The sequence below is a fragment of the Diadema antillarum genome, unplaced genomic scaffold (genome assembly GCF_040938485.1).
Source record: "Diadema antillarum isolate AM-2024a unplaced genomic scaffold, OU_Dant_1.0 seq00000059_RagTag, whole genome shotgun sequence".
Classification (NCBI taxonomy): Eukaryota; Metazoa; Echinodermata; class Echinoidea; order Diadematoida; family Diadematidae; genus Diadema; species Diadema antillarum.
Window position 1 is genome coordinate 1,665,687 of NW_027271164.1, and position 16,818 is coordinate 1,682,504.

A 16,818-nucleotide genomic window follows, 5' to 3' on the forward strand; every position below is an offset into this window, starting at 1 on the left:
ACTTGCCAAAACTGTTGACTTTTATCATTTCACTTACTCAAAATATTGATTGAATTTACCGGTAGCTGTTGGTGGAATCTCTGTCAGTCATTTAATGTTTTGTCTCCTGGGACCGGTTTCATAAAACTTGTCATCAATGACAACTGCCACATTTCTATGACAAATTTGCTCTCAGCCAATCAGATGCAAGGGTTTCAGTAGCTTGTCACATCTACAATGTATGACAATTTGTCGCTGATGACAAGTTTTATGAAACGGGCTCCTGGTCTACATCATTCCATTGTGTGTGATTATTTGAACACATACAATGTAAACTATGAGCAGATATTGTTCGTTTTTCTTCATCCAGAGACAAAGTACCATTACATTTGGGGAAAGAAGTGTGAGGTCAAGCGGGCAGTGGATCGTGACAAGATCAGCAAACCACCTCAGAGGACAGGCCAGTCAGAAAGAGAAAAGCAAGCAGGCAGAGGAGACAAGAGGAAGGGTGACTGGAGTGGCATGGGGGGAGGCATGGGTGGAGGCAAGAGAGGCAGAGGAGGTGGTGGAGGCAACTGGATGGAGAATGAAGGCAGAGGTGGACCAGGGAACTTCATGGGTGGTCCAAGGGGCCACTTTGGTGGTGACATGGGACCAATGGGGAGACCTAATGACTTCATGGGGCCTAGGGGACCAATGGGCCCGAGGGGTCCCCCAGGACCGGGACCTGGACCTGGTGGTCCCATGGGACCAGGGGATTTCATGGGGCCTAGAGGGCCAATGGATGGGCCAGGTGGTCCAAGGGGCCCAATGGGCCCTGGACCATATGGACCAGGACCTGATGGGCCTGGTCCCCATGGAATGGGACCGCAAGGACCAGGTCCACAAGGTATGAGACATCAAGGACCAGGACCTCAAGGGCCTGGTTCCCGTGGAATGGGACCCCAAGGGCCAGGACCCTTTGGACCAGGACCTCAAGGCCCGGGACCACAGGGACCAGGACCTCAGGGACCAGGACCTCAGGGACCAGGACCTCAAGGACCAGGATCTGGAGGATTCGGACCTCGTGGACCAGGACCTAGAATGTCAATGGAACCTGGAGGCCGGGATCCAGGCGGATTCCAAAACTTTGGAATGGACAAATTTGATGGTAGGAATTGTAACACTGAGCACACGTACAGTAGGACCTTCTGCAATTATTCCTGGTTGAATAATTTCAGAATAGTGATCAGTTAGATATCAGGATTTGAGCCTCTGGCATAATTGCTTTTGAATGAAAAACTGGAAATTTCAAAATTTTATGAACAAACTATATATGGCAGATTGTGAGAGGATGACATGCTCACTTTGACATTTGCATATTCATATTGACCGTTCAAGAACTGTTTCCTCAAAAATTAGTGAAAGTTCAAAATGTCATAACTTTCTTATTTTTCACCCGATTTCGATCAAAATTATACTGTTGAACTTGCAACAGTTTGCTCTTTCTCACCAGACTAGCTTTATTTGGACTGGATTTCCCCTTAAAAATTTACAGTCTGCTGGGATGATCCAATACATCCTGTCATGTCTTTGCACGGTTGTGATAGAATGTGTGTTATTTTTAAGGGAGATTTGGCTCTTTAAGTACATGAAAACAAAAATATTTCAACCGGTCGACCACATAGAATTCAGACAATCAATGTCGGATAATCAAGGTCCTACTGTACTAAGTAATCAAATTCAGGAATGTTCTGATCTTTCTGAATCTAATCAAGTTACATGCAGTTCTGCAAAGTACATCATGATCAGATATAAATGAACATTATGTACTGAGCTAAACTTCGTGGCTAGAGAGTTTAAAAAATCATGTGGCAAAGGTGCACCCACATATGTAAGCTTTTGACCAGTTGCCAGTTTGTTTACATATACACTGTAGTCAATCCCTCAAATCTTGCTATGGTAAGTTAATACAGTTTACTGCACCTGTAAATCAAACCAGAGAGAACCTTTATTACATCATTTTGTCACTCAAACTTTTGCTGAGAGTGCAATCCTTTTATTTTTCTGCTGTCTACACAGAGGGCATGTTTGACAACATGCCGTCAGAGGAGATGATGCGCCGCCAGTTTGGTGACGGTCCCATGGATTTCAGCGGATTCCCCTCAAACTTTGATGGCCCCGACAAGTTTGGGCCAGGTCCTGGCAGCCGAGGCTTCTCAAGTATGGACCGGGACTTCCCCATGCCTAGTGGTAGTAGTGGTGGTGGTGGTGGTGGTAGTGGTGGTAGTGGTAGTGATAGGACAAAGGCTGGATCTAGGGAGGCAGAATTCTTTGGGATGGACATGCCAGCGTCAAGCCGCCGTGGGGAAGACTTTGGCCAGGAGGGACGAGGGTCAAAGGAGTTACCAGGTAAATATTCTTTCCGTGGCTGGATCTAGAAGTGATTTATAGATTCCTGAAACACTCCAGATTTTGATGGAAATTATAAACTTTTCAACTTTCCACATTCTTTTTTTTTGCTTCCATTATGTGCGCAGTCATGACCCTGTTTGAGTTGTGAAGCAATATGGTAAACAGATTTAAAGAAATAGTACTATGTCTGCAGAGTACAATACATCAATGGTGGAAGTAGTCTTGTTGCTTGCTTTCCTACCACATCCACTGCAAGCCCACAAGCTCCACGAATGCTAGCAGTGTAGCAGGGCAAATGCAGAAAGTTAGAGGGGATGTTCAAAAATCAGTCCCATGTGATCAGACATGTCTGTTCTGTATTATATACCCATGCATGTGCTGGGAAATTTAGCATCAGTTGTAAAAAATGCATACATGGCAAAATTGCTACTTTGTTTGCTTTTTTTATGTCAGTATTGCTTTCTTAAGTGATATTATGTTCAAACAATATTGATAGCCTGTACTGTGTTCCTTAAAGGTTTCATGATAGTTGTGCTGGCTTAGTACCCATGTCCTTACATTAAAGGACAAGTTCACCTTCATAAACATAAGGATTGAGAAAATGCAACAATATTAGTAGAACACATCAGTGAAAGTTTGAGGAAAATTGGACAATCGATGCAAAAGTTGTGAATTTTTTAAATTTTTGTGTTGGAACCGCTGGATGAGGAGACTACCACAGCTTGTGAGTCATATGCGTATGACAGTATAAAGAAAATATAAAAGAAAATTCAACATATTTTCACTTTTTTCGCATAATAAAAGAGCAATTGACCTGCCTCTTTCTAAAGGCAGGGGGAATGATATTACCCATAACATTTATCTGTAACGAGTCAGGGGAATGTGTACTTTTTTTAAAAGATGGAATTTTGTGAAATTCTCTTTAAATTTTCCGTATATTGTTGTACGCATGTGACATCTAAGTTATTCATACACTGCAGTAGTCTTCTCATCCAGCGGGTACTGCAAAAAAACTTCAAAAATTCATAACTTTTGAACGGATTGTCTGATTTTCCTCAAACTTTCAATGATGTGTTCTACTAATATTGCTACATTCTCTCAATCCTTATGTTTATGAAGGTGAACTTGTCCTTTAAGAAAATAACCATTTGCAAAAGAAGTTGCAGCCATAATGATATAGCTGGAAAGAGCAGGTAGAATATTATTGTCTTTGCCAAGTGAATTGGCGAGAAATCTTTGCAAATTTGAGAAATCAGCCCTTCATCCTCAAGTCCTGATTATAAGTTGCTATGTCACATTTGATGAAAATCCTTCTTTGCGTGTTTCTGTTTGACTGTGCAGACTTCCCAGAGAGCAAGATGAAGGAGTACTATCGTCAAATGTACATGTGGAAGTACAAGTGGTACCAGATGATGAAGATGTGGAGTTCAGCTAAAGGTTGTCAATCTACAGTCATGTTTTCATGTCTTTGAAATCAATCCCTCTGCATGATGAAAACAAAAACCACCAATAGTGTGGTAGAAGTGGATTTTTGAAATTTAGAAAATGTTTAGAAATGTCTTTATGGTAATAGGAAATTACTTCTCATGATATTGAAAATATATACAGTGCATTCCTGTTATAAAGAATGCAGTTATAACAAAATTTTTGTTGAAATAAAGTAAAAATTCAGTTTCCAAGATTATCATTAATGTATCCTTATATACTTCACTGTTGTACTGTGATGAAATTTTGATATAGTGAAAAGAAAAAAAGTGCTGGTCCTGAGGACTTTCGTTATATCAGGATTTGCTTGTGATAATATTAACACTGAAATAGAATTATGTTTATGTAAGTAGTGTTAAATACCAGTTAAAACATTTCTGCATAAGCGAGAGAGGCGTGCTTGGACAGGAGGAATGTCTGTTTAATGTCGTATTTCTTGTTGGCATATATAAAATCATGTATCCCAGTAGGACATAATGTTATATATCCTAATAGTACATATAATTTCATATGTCCAAATAGTACCCGGGACATCAATATCTGAGCGGCATATCCTAGAATGGGGCTGTTTGCATACTGGTATTCAGTTCTACTCCAGTTCATAAAGCTTGTTGTGCCTTCATATTACATTCTGTATGGTACAATGAAGTCCCGGTTTTATAAGTCCTGAAACTTCTGGTAAGAGGCTACAGCTGTGATGATTGTCGTTATCTATGTACTAAATCAGTCTGGGTTTGAACAACTACTTTGATGTTTTAATCAGTTTCTCAATTATATTGCCATCCAGTCCGCTTATAATTTGGGCTGCACATTATCACTTCAGGTTTTCTGCGCTTTTACCACCTGTTGGTAATCAAGCCCGCCCTCCTTCTTCCCTCTTTGTCGACAGCTGCAGCCTCCGAGAGCAGCAGTGGGCGTGAGAGTAGCAGCAGAAGCCCATCAGGCGATACCTTCTCCAGAGCCAAGGAGGCCATAAGTAGCGGCTATAGGAAGGAAGGGGATACTGCCAGCCAGTGGGGGTCCTCACAGGGCAGAGACAGGAGTGCCTTGGGTGGAAGTGGTGATAGCTACAAGAACTCTGATGTGAGAGATTCTTACAGAAGCCTCAGTTCAAACTATGGTGGCCTGTCGTCAGGGTACAGCTCTGCCAAGTCTGACATTTCCCCACCTGGAGAAAGCAGCCTCGGTATGTAACATAACAGAAAGGAACTTTTTTTGTTTGATAACCTCAAGTTTTAATGATGACGAAGGGCAATTTGTCAGTCAGTTGCAATAAAGTTGCTCATCAGTCCATACTGGTAGCCAGTCATCTAGGTCTCAAAGTTTGGGTCACGGTGTGGGTGCGCAAGAATGAAGAAAGAGCGTTCCATCTGGTAGCTGGTGATTGTGACTTAACAATGCACAAGCATACATCACAATGACCGTGCACTTTAGAGGCACTGCCTGGAAACTGATGGTGGACTCGTCACACGACAAACTTCACAAAGTTGAGTTGCTAACATTCACACTGCCCAAAGATCGAGAAGATTGAAGGGGGTCTGGGAAATAGCCCTAGTTTGAGTGGGAAGTTTCACAAGAGAGTTTTGCAGGAAGTTTGCGTTCACACTGGCAAAACTTTGATATCTTAACCCTAACTAGGCCGGGCTATTTAGGTAGATGATAGAGCCGGGGGGGGGGGGGGGGCCTCCCAGGCCCCCCCTCCAGATCTTGGCCATCGACCGCGCAATTGCGACGAAAATTGGCACACACATTGCCTATGGTGTAATCTAAAGTACCATGAAGTTAATTTTTTCAAAAATTATCATTTACTCTAAATTATGCTAATTTATGCATAATGATGCATGAAATCATACAATTTGGTATAAATCACTAAATAAAGCTCAAAACAGGCACATTTTTTGTGTAAATATTCTTTTTAGTGTCCTTAGCAAATGTAAGAGAAAAATTGCGCAATCAGAAAAAATTCCTATGTATTTTATTGTTTTTTGAATTTCTTATGTATTTCTTTGTTTTTTCGACTTTATGTTTTTCATTGTTTTTTCGATTAAATTTGTCCGCGACATTGTTCCGAACAAGAAAATATGTTATTAATTGGTTTTAATCAATTAAACCCTCAAATAATAATGCTTTTATGAAATTTGCCTGTAAACACAGTTTGCATTGAAATTGTACACGAATTCACGTTTTGGAGCAATTTTTGGTCCGACATGCACGTGCATATCTATGCGCAACTTCGGAACCGCGCGCCCGGGCATCGCAAATTTGGTGTCAAAAGATGCGGGAAACTCTAAAGAAAAAAGTCATGAAACGTCGCGGCGATAGCTTCTCGCGATAGCAATATATCGCGCGAAACGTCGAGGGGGGGGCCTCGGAGGCCCCCCCTGGCCTAGTTAGGGTTAAAGATTATGATCTTTTTCCAGTTTGACTGTGGCTATTGTAATTATCAATGTATGGTAGATGCCGCTCTTTCCTCATAAACGAGGAGAAAACGTTTTGTCCAAGGAAGACCAAAAGGAGCGGACTTTATTGCAATCTTTTCTCTGCTTCAAACTTTTATCCAGTGGAGTTTGTATAGGTACCATGAAGATAAACTATTTTTTTGCATGGTATTTTTGATAGTGCTCTTTTCGGATGACATTTGATCCAGGATACTTATTACTATGACTCTTGATTTCTCATATTAAAGTTTGAATGCATCGCTCAATACTCACAGAGTTCTGTGTTGTTTCAGAATCCTGTATTGGTCCAACTATAAAGGGATCGTATAGTTTTGGTTGAGACCTAATTTCAGGTTTCTATAACATTTTTAGGTGAGATAATGAGAAACCTCTTATGAAATATGAAAGAGCATGTAATTCTATGAGGAATTCAACATTTATTTGATGAAAATTGGTTTTGAAATGGCTGAGATATCCAAAAAAGAGCAATTCTAATAAAGTGTGGGACCCACACTTTATTACGATCGCTTTGTTTTACTTTTTTTTTTGGATGTTTCAGTCATTCTAAACCTGATTTTCATCAAATAAACTTTGAATTCCTCTTAAAATGATATGCTCTGTACTATATCATAAGTGTTTTCTTGGTATCTCGCAAAAATTTAAAGGCCCAATTTTTATCTCCACTAATACTGTACCATCCCTTTAACCCATCCCTTACGGGAACGTGAGGCCTTCGTATTAAGTCAGTGGACATTTCAGAAGTCAGTATTGAATGGGTTAGTTAAAATCATGTAAACCAAAGTCATGAGGAATAAGTGTGTATTATCCAAGTGGTACTTCTTTGATTTGTTTTGTTCTTGTTTTGTTTATAAGTTTCTTCTGCTGCAACGACCCCGCATTTTCATTTCCTTAATATGTGTTATCTTGTCTGTACAGCAGGTGGCTATGGAGGGAGAGGGAGAGGACTGTCATCCTATGGTGGAATGCCTGGCTTGTGATCTCTTCGAAATGTGAAGGTTTAAACATGCAGATAAAGGAGGTGAGTCTTTTCGTGACCTTTGAACTCAGTGGGCCATTCATATTGTCTACAGGATGAGATGCACATGTAAAGAAGGGATCAGATGAGTCTGGGGCAATTACTCCATAGACAGTTACCCCAGACCCTTGCCCTGACCCTAACCCTAATCCTAATCCTAAACCTAATCTAATCCTTACCCTAACCCAAACTCTAACCCTTAACCTAACCCTAACTCTAATCTGTACTCTAACCTTACCACTAATCAGCATTTAGCCGGTGTGTGTGTGTGTGTGTGTGTGTGTGGGGGGGGGGGGGGGTTATTGCCCTGATATTGATCAGATTTACATTGTACATGTATATTTTCATGTCGCTGTCTCCGTCAACATTGTTTAGATTACTGCTTTCTGATGCTGTCTTTTGAAAAAGTGGTTCCATGTTAAAACTGTTGAAGATGGCTACAGACTAGGGGAAAAAAAGGGACAAAGTACTAGAGATTTTTACAAAAATTTAAATATTCAGACTTTAGTTGGTCAACTAATGTTCAGGCCTATGGAAATCTCATGTGAGCCATCATAGTCCAGTGGCTAGAGATTTTTACAAAAATTTAAACATTCAGACTTTATTTGGTCAACTAGTGTTCGGGCCTATGGAAATCTCATGTGAGCCATCATAGTCCAGTGGCTAGAGTAGCACTTGAAGTGGACTCATGTTTGGAATACGTCAATTATTTCTCTAACTTTTGTTTGATGGTTCTTGGGAGCAATTTGGTATTTGTGACTGCACCAAAAAAAAAAAAAAAAAATTATTTATTAGTTTTTCTCAGAGGAAGTCATTTCTGTTACACAGAAATAAGGAAAATGTGTTTGGGTCTTGGTGAAAATACAAAGGAGGAGTACTGGAATACCCTGTGAAATCATATCTTGCAAAATATTAACTTATATTACCAGCTGGATGTTTTGTCCAAGGATGTTCTGATTTGCAAACAGTCATGATGTAATGTTAATTATTTGGCCAAAAGTTCCACTGCCATATTGTTAAATTTCTATGCTAATATGCCAAGTAAATAAAAGTCTTACATATTACCAATTTTCTGTGTGTTTTTTTTTAAATAGAATAGTCTTAAAATAGTCTTTGATGATTAAGGGGTCTTACCTTCTTGCTTTTATTGATACACCTTTGAATGAGTAAAAAAGGGTGATAGACATAAATCAACCTGTAGCAGAAGTCTAGTAGACTATACTGTACCTTGAGTTCCCACTGATTTAGTCAAACCATTAGTGGTCCTAGAAATTAACTGGTACTTTGTAATCCAGGTAGCCATGATATAACATAGCTATAGATATTTCCCTAATCTCAGTATAAATAGAATAGTTATTTAAACTCTTTTCAGCATATATCGTGATCTACTAACCTGCCCAGCTAAATGAACATTTTCACTTCTCTATTATCAGATTACAGTCACTATTTCGTCTGTTCTTTTGAGCTAGTTCCCATAACGTTGAAATGTATAGAATGAGTATTGAATCTGCACCACAAACTTGAAATTCATCTATTGTCATGATAATGTTAATCTTTTTTTTTTTTTTTTTTTGCAGAAGTTGTAGCCACTTGTTGCAGGGGACCATCAGTCTATCGACCTAGCCTGTGTAGACTCAAGAGAACTTGTATTTCTCTTGATCATCACCAAGCCTAGTGATTAGACCAGTCTTATTGTTTACTGTTCTGAGTAATTTTACCCATTTACTGTTAAAGCTCTTGTTTTCGTGATAATTTTTTTTTTTTTTTGCGAATTTAACGAATCACTGCTGGAGTGTGAATTCAACAGCATGTAAAAATGTTGCCATGCGCTAGGGTACCAGTGCACTTACTCTTGCAAAAGTGTGCATGATCCCCTCATTTGGGAAAATAACAGCTTATACAGTACGAGGCATGAAGTTATTAAGTTGCTGTCTCAGAGCTGCTTATATGCAGATTACGATGTTATCTATTTTTTTTTTTCATGATTGTTAGTCAAGGTTCATCATAGCTTGAATGTAGTGTCTATCATAAATGCAAGTGAGGCTTAATGTTTCAGTATTATGTTCTACAAGAGAGTTGGTGGACTTAAAAACTCATATGAGCAAATAAGACCTAGATATCTGCAGTCCAGTGTTATTTCCTAGTTAGTTTACAGATATTGTTCCTAACTATTGCCATATTCCTTTGTCCAGATCTGTTGTGTGCACAAGGAACATGTCAAATGAATGGCATGCATTGTGAGTCCAACTAAACTGTGATATACCAAGTGAGTGTTTTAGCTGATATGTTTTGACAGTAGGAGATTAAGCCTGTATCACTTAATTCAGATTGTGATGTAGCCCTCTAGTGACATGTAAAGGAGGGTTTACTGAGAGCTAGGTAGAATTTGTTGCAGAGAGAGAGAAAGAAAATTTGACTAAGTGAAAACAGTTACGCTAAGATGACTGATTATTAAGATATACTCTTTGCTTGCGTTTCCTCTATGCCTAGTGTAAATATCATGGAACTTTTTACAGTGATTGCAGAATTTTTACAGTTTTGAAAAGTTGTCACTTTTATCCTTAAACACGAGTCTGTTTATGATCTTGCTTCGGCTATAGATATGTTTGTTCATGCAGTTATCATGTGTTTTATGTATGATGACAAAGCCTATCTTTATCATACAAGTATGTAATTAGATGTTTGGTACTGTATATGCCATTTTTTCGCAGGTTTTTAATTTTAGCAAATTTTGCAAGTCGGGTGCTAGTCACAAATTTAAAGACACATGAAAATGCTAACTCTGATCCCAACATGAATGCAACTTCCATGTGTAGTGTTGATTTTTCTGTTCATTGCTGTACTACACAATTGTGAATCTAAACGCAAGTGAAATTGTTGGGAAGGCCAAGTTTGCAAAAGATTACACTCACTAAATGTATGGTGTATACAGTACCCTATTTGTGTTGGCACTTTTCTATACAATGTTGCATCTCTCTATTGTGAAACCAAGCCAAGTCTGTGGTATTTTCTAAAGTGTTTCGTTTATCTTCTGCACTACATGCAGAATTCTTGTCAAAAGCCATTGTGTTACATGCCATCTGCATACTTTACTAGTAGCCAGCAGATGTAGGCTAGTTACTGTATAAATTGACATAATGGATAATACAGATTTATTTTGATGCTTGCTGTTTGGGAGTGCCACAATCATTGCTAGGCTTTATGCAGAAGCAAATGATTTATAGATCTACAGTTCTCACTATCACGTCAAAGCTAGTTTGGACAGGAGAAAACACTTGTCAAAAGTCCTCATCAATAGCATTCATGCGTTGTTGCTTATCACTAATTTTAACAGAAGTTCTAGAACCAGATGCATGTAGGCTTAAATTCACACAATCTGTTTCTGTTTGTGGCCTGTGTCATGAATTACAGGTAACACTCTACTATTGTATAAATATTGGCATCGCTTGTAATGCATGGTGTCAGACAAGTAGATCCTCGCTTCCTCAGTTGAGGGAAAACAATTGTTCAAAGTGTTTTTTTTCTTTTGTTTTGAGAGTTAATCAATGGGTTTTGTTTTGAGTTGTTTTGTTAGGCTAGTTTGTTTAACCTAGTTGTCTTGTTACCATAGTAACCGGTATGAAAGTGAAAGTCACAGCCACTAGCCACTGTGAGTTGTGTCCATGCCCTTTGTTCTGCCTTGGAGCACAGGGCTGCAGTCATACTGAGATTTCTGTTCATACATCAAATTGGGTAGACTACATAAACAATTATAATTCAGGGCCAGCAGGGAATGGTGCGTTTTCTCACAAACATAGACCTTTTGTATTGTGTTTCATTGTGATGGCTCACACGGTAACAATAAATGGCACTTAACTCTGTGTAACCATCAGTGTGATTTTGTAAACCTATCTTACATTAACTGGCCATCCTAGCATGAGTTCTCTGTCTAGTAGAACCAGGCCAGGGTCCACCTTATGGACTTCAGTTTTTGTCACCATAGCAACAACCTCATAATCAGAAATAAGCTGTTATCGTCCGGTATTACAGCCAGTGGTACCCGCCAGTTTTAATTTGTTTGTCTAGGAAGACTTGTGACATATGTCTTGTGTATATTTGAATGATACATAATTATGATTAGAAAGTCACAGCAAACAGTTCACAGTAACACTCTAGTAATAACTGTCTTTTATCTGGTGTTGGAGTGTAAATGTGACTTTAGGCGTTTTCACATCAGCCCGATAAAAATCCAAGCTCGAGATATTTTCCTATTTCCCAAGTCAGAAAATAGCGCGCTGATCCATCGGGCTGATGTGAAAACACCTGATATCAATAAATCTTTATAGTAGCTGTTGCCATGTTTATCTTGTTTACAACCTCTAGGTCTGTTGCTTTCTTTAAACTTGAAAAGATGATGTCACTAGGCTATCAGTGAGTGATATACATTGACTGAAATAGACCAGTGTGAAACAGTATTATGTGCTCACATCATCAGTTTGTCATTAGATTATATGTTAGACCTAATGTTCTTTGTAATTCAGGATTTGCAACCAGTTTAAGTCTGCAGCATCTTCAAAGATGCCAAGATAGCCTAGAATTCTCCATTACTTTGAAAAGTATTCATGATGACATTAGTTATGTAACCAGACAAATCTCACATGATCTTGTTTTTTGACAGGTTTGCCAATAAAAAAAACCCAATCCATTCCAAGAGGAGCAAGAATTGTGTGTTGTCTGATTTTTATTTCCTCTGGTCATACATGCTCGATTAAGACACTGATATATTCTGGAGATTTTTCTGAGTGGATTTTGATCGTTTGTCATCTCCTAGACTTCATTCTCTTTCACACTGATTTGATAAACTTTGCATCATATATGACCATAAAATATCAGAGATTATATTATAGTTGTCATGTGTCACTTCGAAGGAAGAAACCATCGTAAGCATGACCTTTCAATTTGTGGATGTGTGCGAGAATACTTTTTATTATTATGTTCGGTCTGATATTCCACTCAGTAGGCCTAAGTTGATATATTTCCTCTTTTTTTTCTTCTTCTTCTTTTGGGGAAGGGAGGTTGACAGTGACAGGCAATTTTAGATCCAGGACAAGCTGCTTACTCACATTTGCATAACTTTATGTGTTAGGATGAGTGTTTGTGTTTTGTGTGTGTGTGCGTGTGTGTGTGTGTGTGTGTCTGTGTGTGTGAGAGAGAGAGTACAGATTAAACAACGACATAGGGATACACTCATATACTTCATCCAAAATTATATACCAAAAATATGATCTCTTGTGAACTCACTATCTTGTTCATTTGACATGCTGTAGGAAAAAATGAATTTTGTAAGTCATGTCAGTTCTGGTTTATTGAAAAATTTTGCTACTGTTTAGTTTACTGTAAAACATGATATATTTGTGGCATGAAATTTTCGCGAATTGGAGCTGACAGCCCTTTTCGTGGCATGAAATTTTCGCGAATTGCCACTGGTGTTCAATGCACGTAGTGTAGACAAAAACTTTTGCGTGCATTTTAATTTCGCGAATTTTGGCGCTCGCGAAATTAAAATGCACGCGAAAATTTCTCGTTTTACAGTATATTCAAATTTGAGTGATAACAAACCAATTAAGCTATCATAACTGGTGCAACAATCTAGTCATTGAATTTCATTTTCCTACAGTTTCTCAAGCTGTGTGATTTTCTGTGTGTATCTACACACTATGTTTCCCCTGAAGACTGGAAAGTAATATTACTTTTCAATTCTATTCAATTCAATTCAATTCAATTCAGTTCAATGTCTTACATTACTTTGAAAGAGATATTCTATATTATCACAATATTCAATTCAGCCATTGCTGTAGGCCTCAAGCAAACTCTACTGCTGGATTGTTTTATGTTACAAAGTGGACCTATGAATGAGAGGCATGTAAGGAGCAGCAGCCAGTTTTGGCATTTGTCCCATAGATGTTACCTTGGCATTTCATGTTTTCCTTAAATGGATCCTGCATTTTGATTGGCTGCAGTCATCCTATGGCTCCTACCATGTGATTGGCTCCTGCCATGTGATTGGCTTGTGTCTTCTGTGGTAATGACAGTGCAGACGTCGCCCCAGTACCATCTCGGATGCATACCATGTGTGTCTGATATAAAGGTAAGGCCAGAGAGGTAAGGCTTATGTGATAATATGAGATTGTCATATTCGTGTTAAAACGTGACCTCATTTTAAAGTTCTAAAAACTTTCATATTTCATACATGATAAGCAATGAGCTCAAACCGACATGTACAGGGTGTAAACCAAGAGATGGCTAACCATGTCATTTCTTTGTAACCAGTGAGCAGAGTGGATTACATTAACCAGCTTACATCATCTTGTTTTTGAAAGACCATGCATGTATAAATTTCCCCTTTTAATTAAGCACTATTAACTACTTTTTGCTGTATGAATATCCAGCTTCTTGATAATGCATTGGGAAAGAATAGAAAGAATAGAATAAAAAGAATAAAATGGAATGAATTAAATTAAATCAAATCATTAAGCAATTCTAATACCTGCGTGAATAAAAAAAACCCCACACATTTGAAGATGTGTCATTGCCAGCATTGTTCTATCATGCATGTGCTCACAATAAGTGGAGCTCTTTTTACTATGAATGTGTAATTAAAGGGTAATCCAAGACCAGTTAACAGTTAGTTTACTAAATAATGAGAAAGAGATGTTGGCACAACGGTAAAACTTTCATCAAACATGAAGGAAGTTTTTTTTTCTTCAGTTTTTGAAGTTCTGCTAATTTCAGATCACTTCTCAAATGGGCGCTGTGAATAAGCAAATGAGTGAGTTGATAATGTCACCACCTCACAACTTGCCATGTAGTTTGTATGTAATATCCTTTAAAGTTTTTTCTTTTTTTTAACATTATCAGTACAAAATTGTGAGGTGATGATATCATCAGCTCAATCATTTGCATATATTCATACCAACTGCTTGAGAACTGTTTTGCAAAAATAAGCCAAACTTCACAATTTCATAACTTCCTTAATTTTGATCCAATTTTGATCAAATTTTTACTGTTGTGCTTGTATGATTGTACTTTTTCCCTGTTAACCCTCACTGCCAGCTATTTAGAGTTATATCAACATATTTTATGCAGCAGATGGAGTGATTAAAAGGAGAGAGGGAAAGAAAGTGAAACTGTGTCTGAAGTGTCATTTATGGACTGCTTTGTGTTGTATTCTTTATCTCATGAAAATATTGAGGGTTGGTGGCCTGTAGGGTTGCTTGCATTAAAACAACATCATCAGGAGGTTGTAATGAGCAGCCAGAGACATGCTGTTGTGTTGCATACATACCAATAGGCAGAAAATAATTCCTAAATCATGAAGAATGTATTTCTCTTGTCAGGAGAACAAATGTCGAGTTTTCAGGAAGCCTCTTGCAGAATCAGGGAGCCTTTGTTAAAGAGGAAATCCACTCCAAAATGAATAAACTTCGAAAGAAAAAGAAAAATTTTCCCTACAGAACAGCATAAAAATGACAAAAATCAGATAGAATAAGGCGTATATGACATGTTGAAATTTCACATTTTGTCAGAAAACATTTGTTGACCACTCTTTATGAATATTCAAATGAGCAAGCTGACAATGTCATGCTCTCATAATTTCTTATTCATTTCATATGCAGAAATGACAAAAATCTCATAATTTCTTATTCATTTCATATGCAGAAATGACAAAAATCTCATATTTCAGCTGAATAAATATGAAACTTGCTGTAAAACCACCGAAATAGAAAAGAACAATTGTTAACTGATATATCTTGGTATGGATGAGTGCATGCTTTTGAATAAGCTTAAAATAAAAATTTTTCAAAATTTCATATGCAATGTATAATATACATGAAAACTTGTGAGGGTATGACATAATCAACTTGCTCATTTGAATATTCATAAGGACTGGTTGAGAAATGTTTTCCGAAAGAATGTAAAAGTTCAAAATCTTGTATCTTATCCAATTTTTGTCATTTTGTTATCGTTCTGTAGCAAGGGAATATTTTTCTCTTTCTTTTGAAATTTATTCATTTTTTGGGTGGATTTCTTCTTTAAGCAGATCTGAACTCATGATGTGGATTCTCAAGACTGAAGACAGGGCAACAACAGGGAGTCCAACAGACTGCAGGCCTTTATGGACATAGAGGTCTCTCCCTTCATGATTTTCAACACCACACTCGGCTCACACATGGATACACACCGATGGGATACACTGATCTTCACTCCTCACAAAGTTGTACCTATCTTTTACAAACAGGCTTGTCCACAAGGTGTTTGGTAGAACAACAATTTTAACAGCATCTTTTTGTGTTCTTCCAATCCTTTAAAAAATGATAATAGATATTTTCCATCATGTTCTGTGTTACTGAAAAATAAATGACTTATCCGGCAACCACTGAGGTATATACATCATTCTACCAAATTTTCAATCAGAATTAATGAATTGTTTAATTTCAAGCAAAACACGAAATTAAAGGATACTAATAATGGAGATAACATCAGTGCTCCATGCTAAAAGCACATTTAATGAGAGCATGATAGAATCTGGCTGGAGATGAGTGGAAGGGGATGAAGACGTGATGGAATGGTATTCATGTTACAAGAATAAGACATGGAGAGAATGTTGATGTGGAGTAACAGGTGCCGACTCTACACTTACAAATCCTGTAGAGAGATGCTACATTGAAACTAATGGTATTATATTATATGGATTAGTCAAATACTAGTCAGTGATTGGATATATTAGATCACATGATAAGCGGAACATTTGTTATGTTCTCCCATGGATCAAACATTCTTTGGATATTCTCTCGCTGGAGGGCATTTTTGTGTAAAGTAATGGACAAAAGATGCCAAATGATACAGGAGGGAGGGATATTTTTAGTGCAGTCTGTATCTGCGCAATGTCCAAAAACCTGGGTGACTGACAGTTGTGGTATGTAGGAAAATGTGACCATAAATTTGGGTAAGTACTGCAGCCAAGAGGCACAAAGGCTTAAAGGGATCGTATAGTCTTGGTTGAGATCTTATTTCAGGTTTCTAACATATTTTGGTGAGATAATGAGAAACCTCTTATGTGAAAGAGCATGTAATTCCATGAGGAGTTCAATGTTTATTTGATGAAAAATGGTTTTGAAATGCCTGAGATATCTAAAACAGAGCGATTCTGATAAAGTGTGGGACCCACCTTTTATTACGATCACTTTGTCTTACTCTGTTTTTGGATGTTTCAGTCATTCCTAACCCAATTTTGAAATAAACTTTGAATTCCTCTCAAAATGGTATGCTCTGTACTCTTTCATAAGTGCTTTATTGGTATCTCGCAAAAAGTTAAAAGCCAAATTCTCATCTACACCAATACTGTACCCTCCCTTTAACTCTCTGGTGTGTGCTTAGAGAAGAAGTGTCAAGTATTTAATGCATTCAAAATCAAAGTACTTTGACTGACTTGCGTAGCACAAGGGT

General features: G+C 38.0%; 1 protein-coding gene across 2 annotated transcripts; it reads left to right on the top strand.

Annotated features, from left to right (window-relative positions):
- Positions 1-592: 592 nt before the first annotated feature.
- LOC139725754 (uncharacterized) lies at positions 593-8,936 on the top strand. 2 transcript variants are annotated; one of them, XM_071636836.1, is made up of 6 exons: positions 593-1,129; positions 2,041-2,370; positions 3,715-3,810; positions 4,748-5,044; positions 7,233-7,335; positions 8,910-8,936. In XM_071636836.1, the coding sequence occupies exons 1-5, from the start codon at positions 595-597 to the stop codon at positions 7,292-7,294; spliced, it is 1,320 nt and encodes a 439-aa protein (XP_071492937.1). In that variant the 5' UTR covers positions 593-594; the 3' UTR covers positions 7,295-7,335; positions 8,910-8,936. The 2 variants fall into 2 exon arrangements, with proteins under 2 accessions (XP_071492937.1, XP_071492938.1); XM_071636837.1 differs by having other exon boundaries at positions 7,236-7,335; positions 8,910-8,930.
- Positions 8,937-16,818: the final 7,882 nt, after the last annotated feature.

What these genes read in the sequence shown, in the direction of transcription:
- LOC139725754 (XM_071636836.1), top strand. Translation starts at nt 595, where the DNA reads ATGGGTGGTCCAAGGGGCCACTTTGGTGGTGACATGGGACCAATGGGG. An exon ending in GATGTGGAGTTCAGCTAAAG is followed by an intron (nt 3,811 to 4,747) that starts GTTGTCAATCTA and finishes CTTTGTCGACAG; the next exon opens with CTGCAGCCTCCGAGAGCAGC. An exon ending in ACCTGGAGAAAGCAGCCTCG is followed by an intron (nt 5,045 to 7,232) that starts GTATGTAACATA and finishes TTGTCTGTACAG; the next exon opens with CAGGTGGCTATGGAGGGAGA.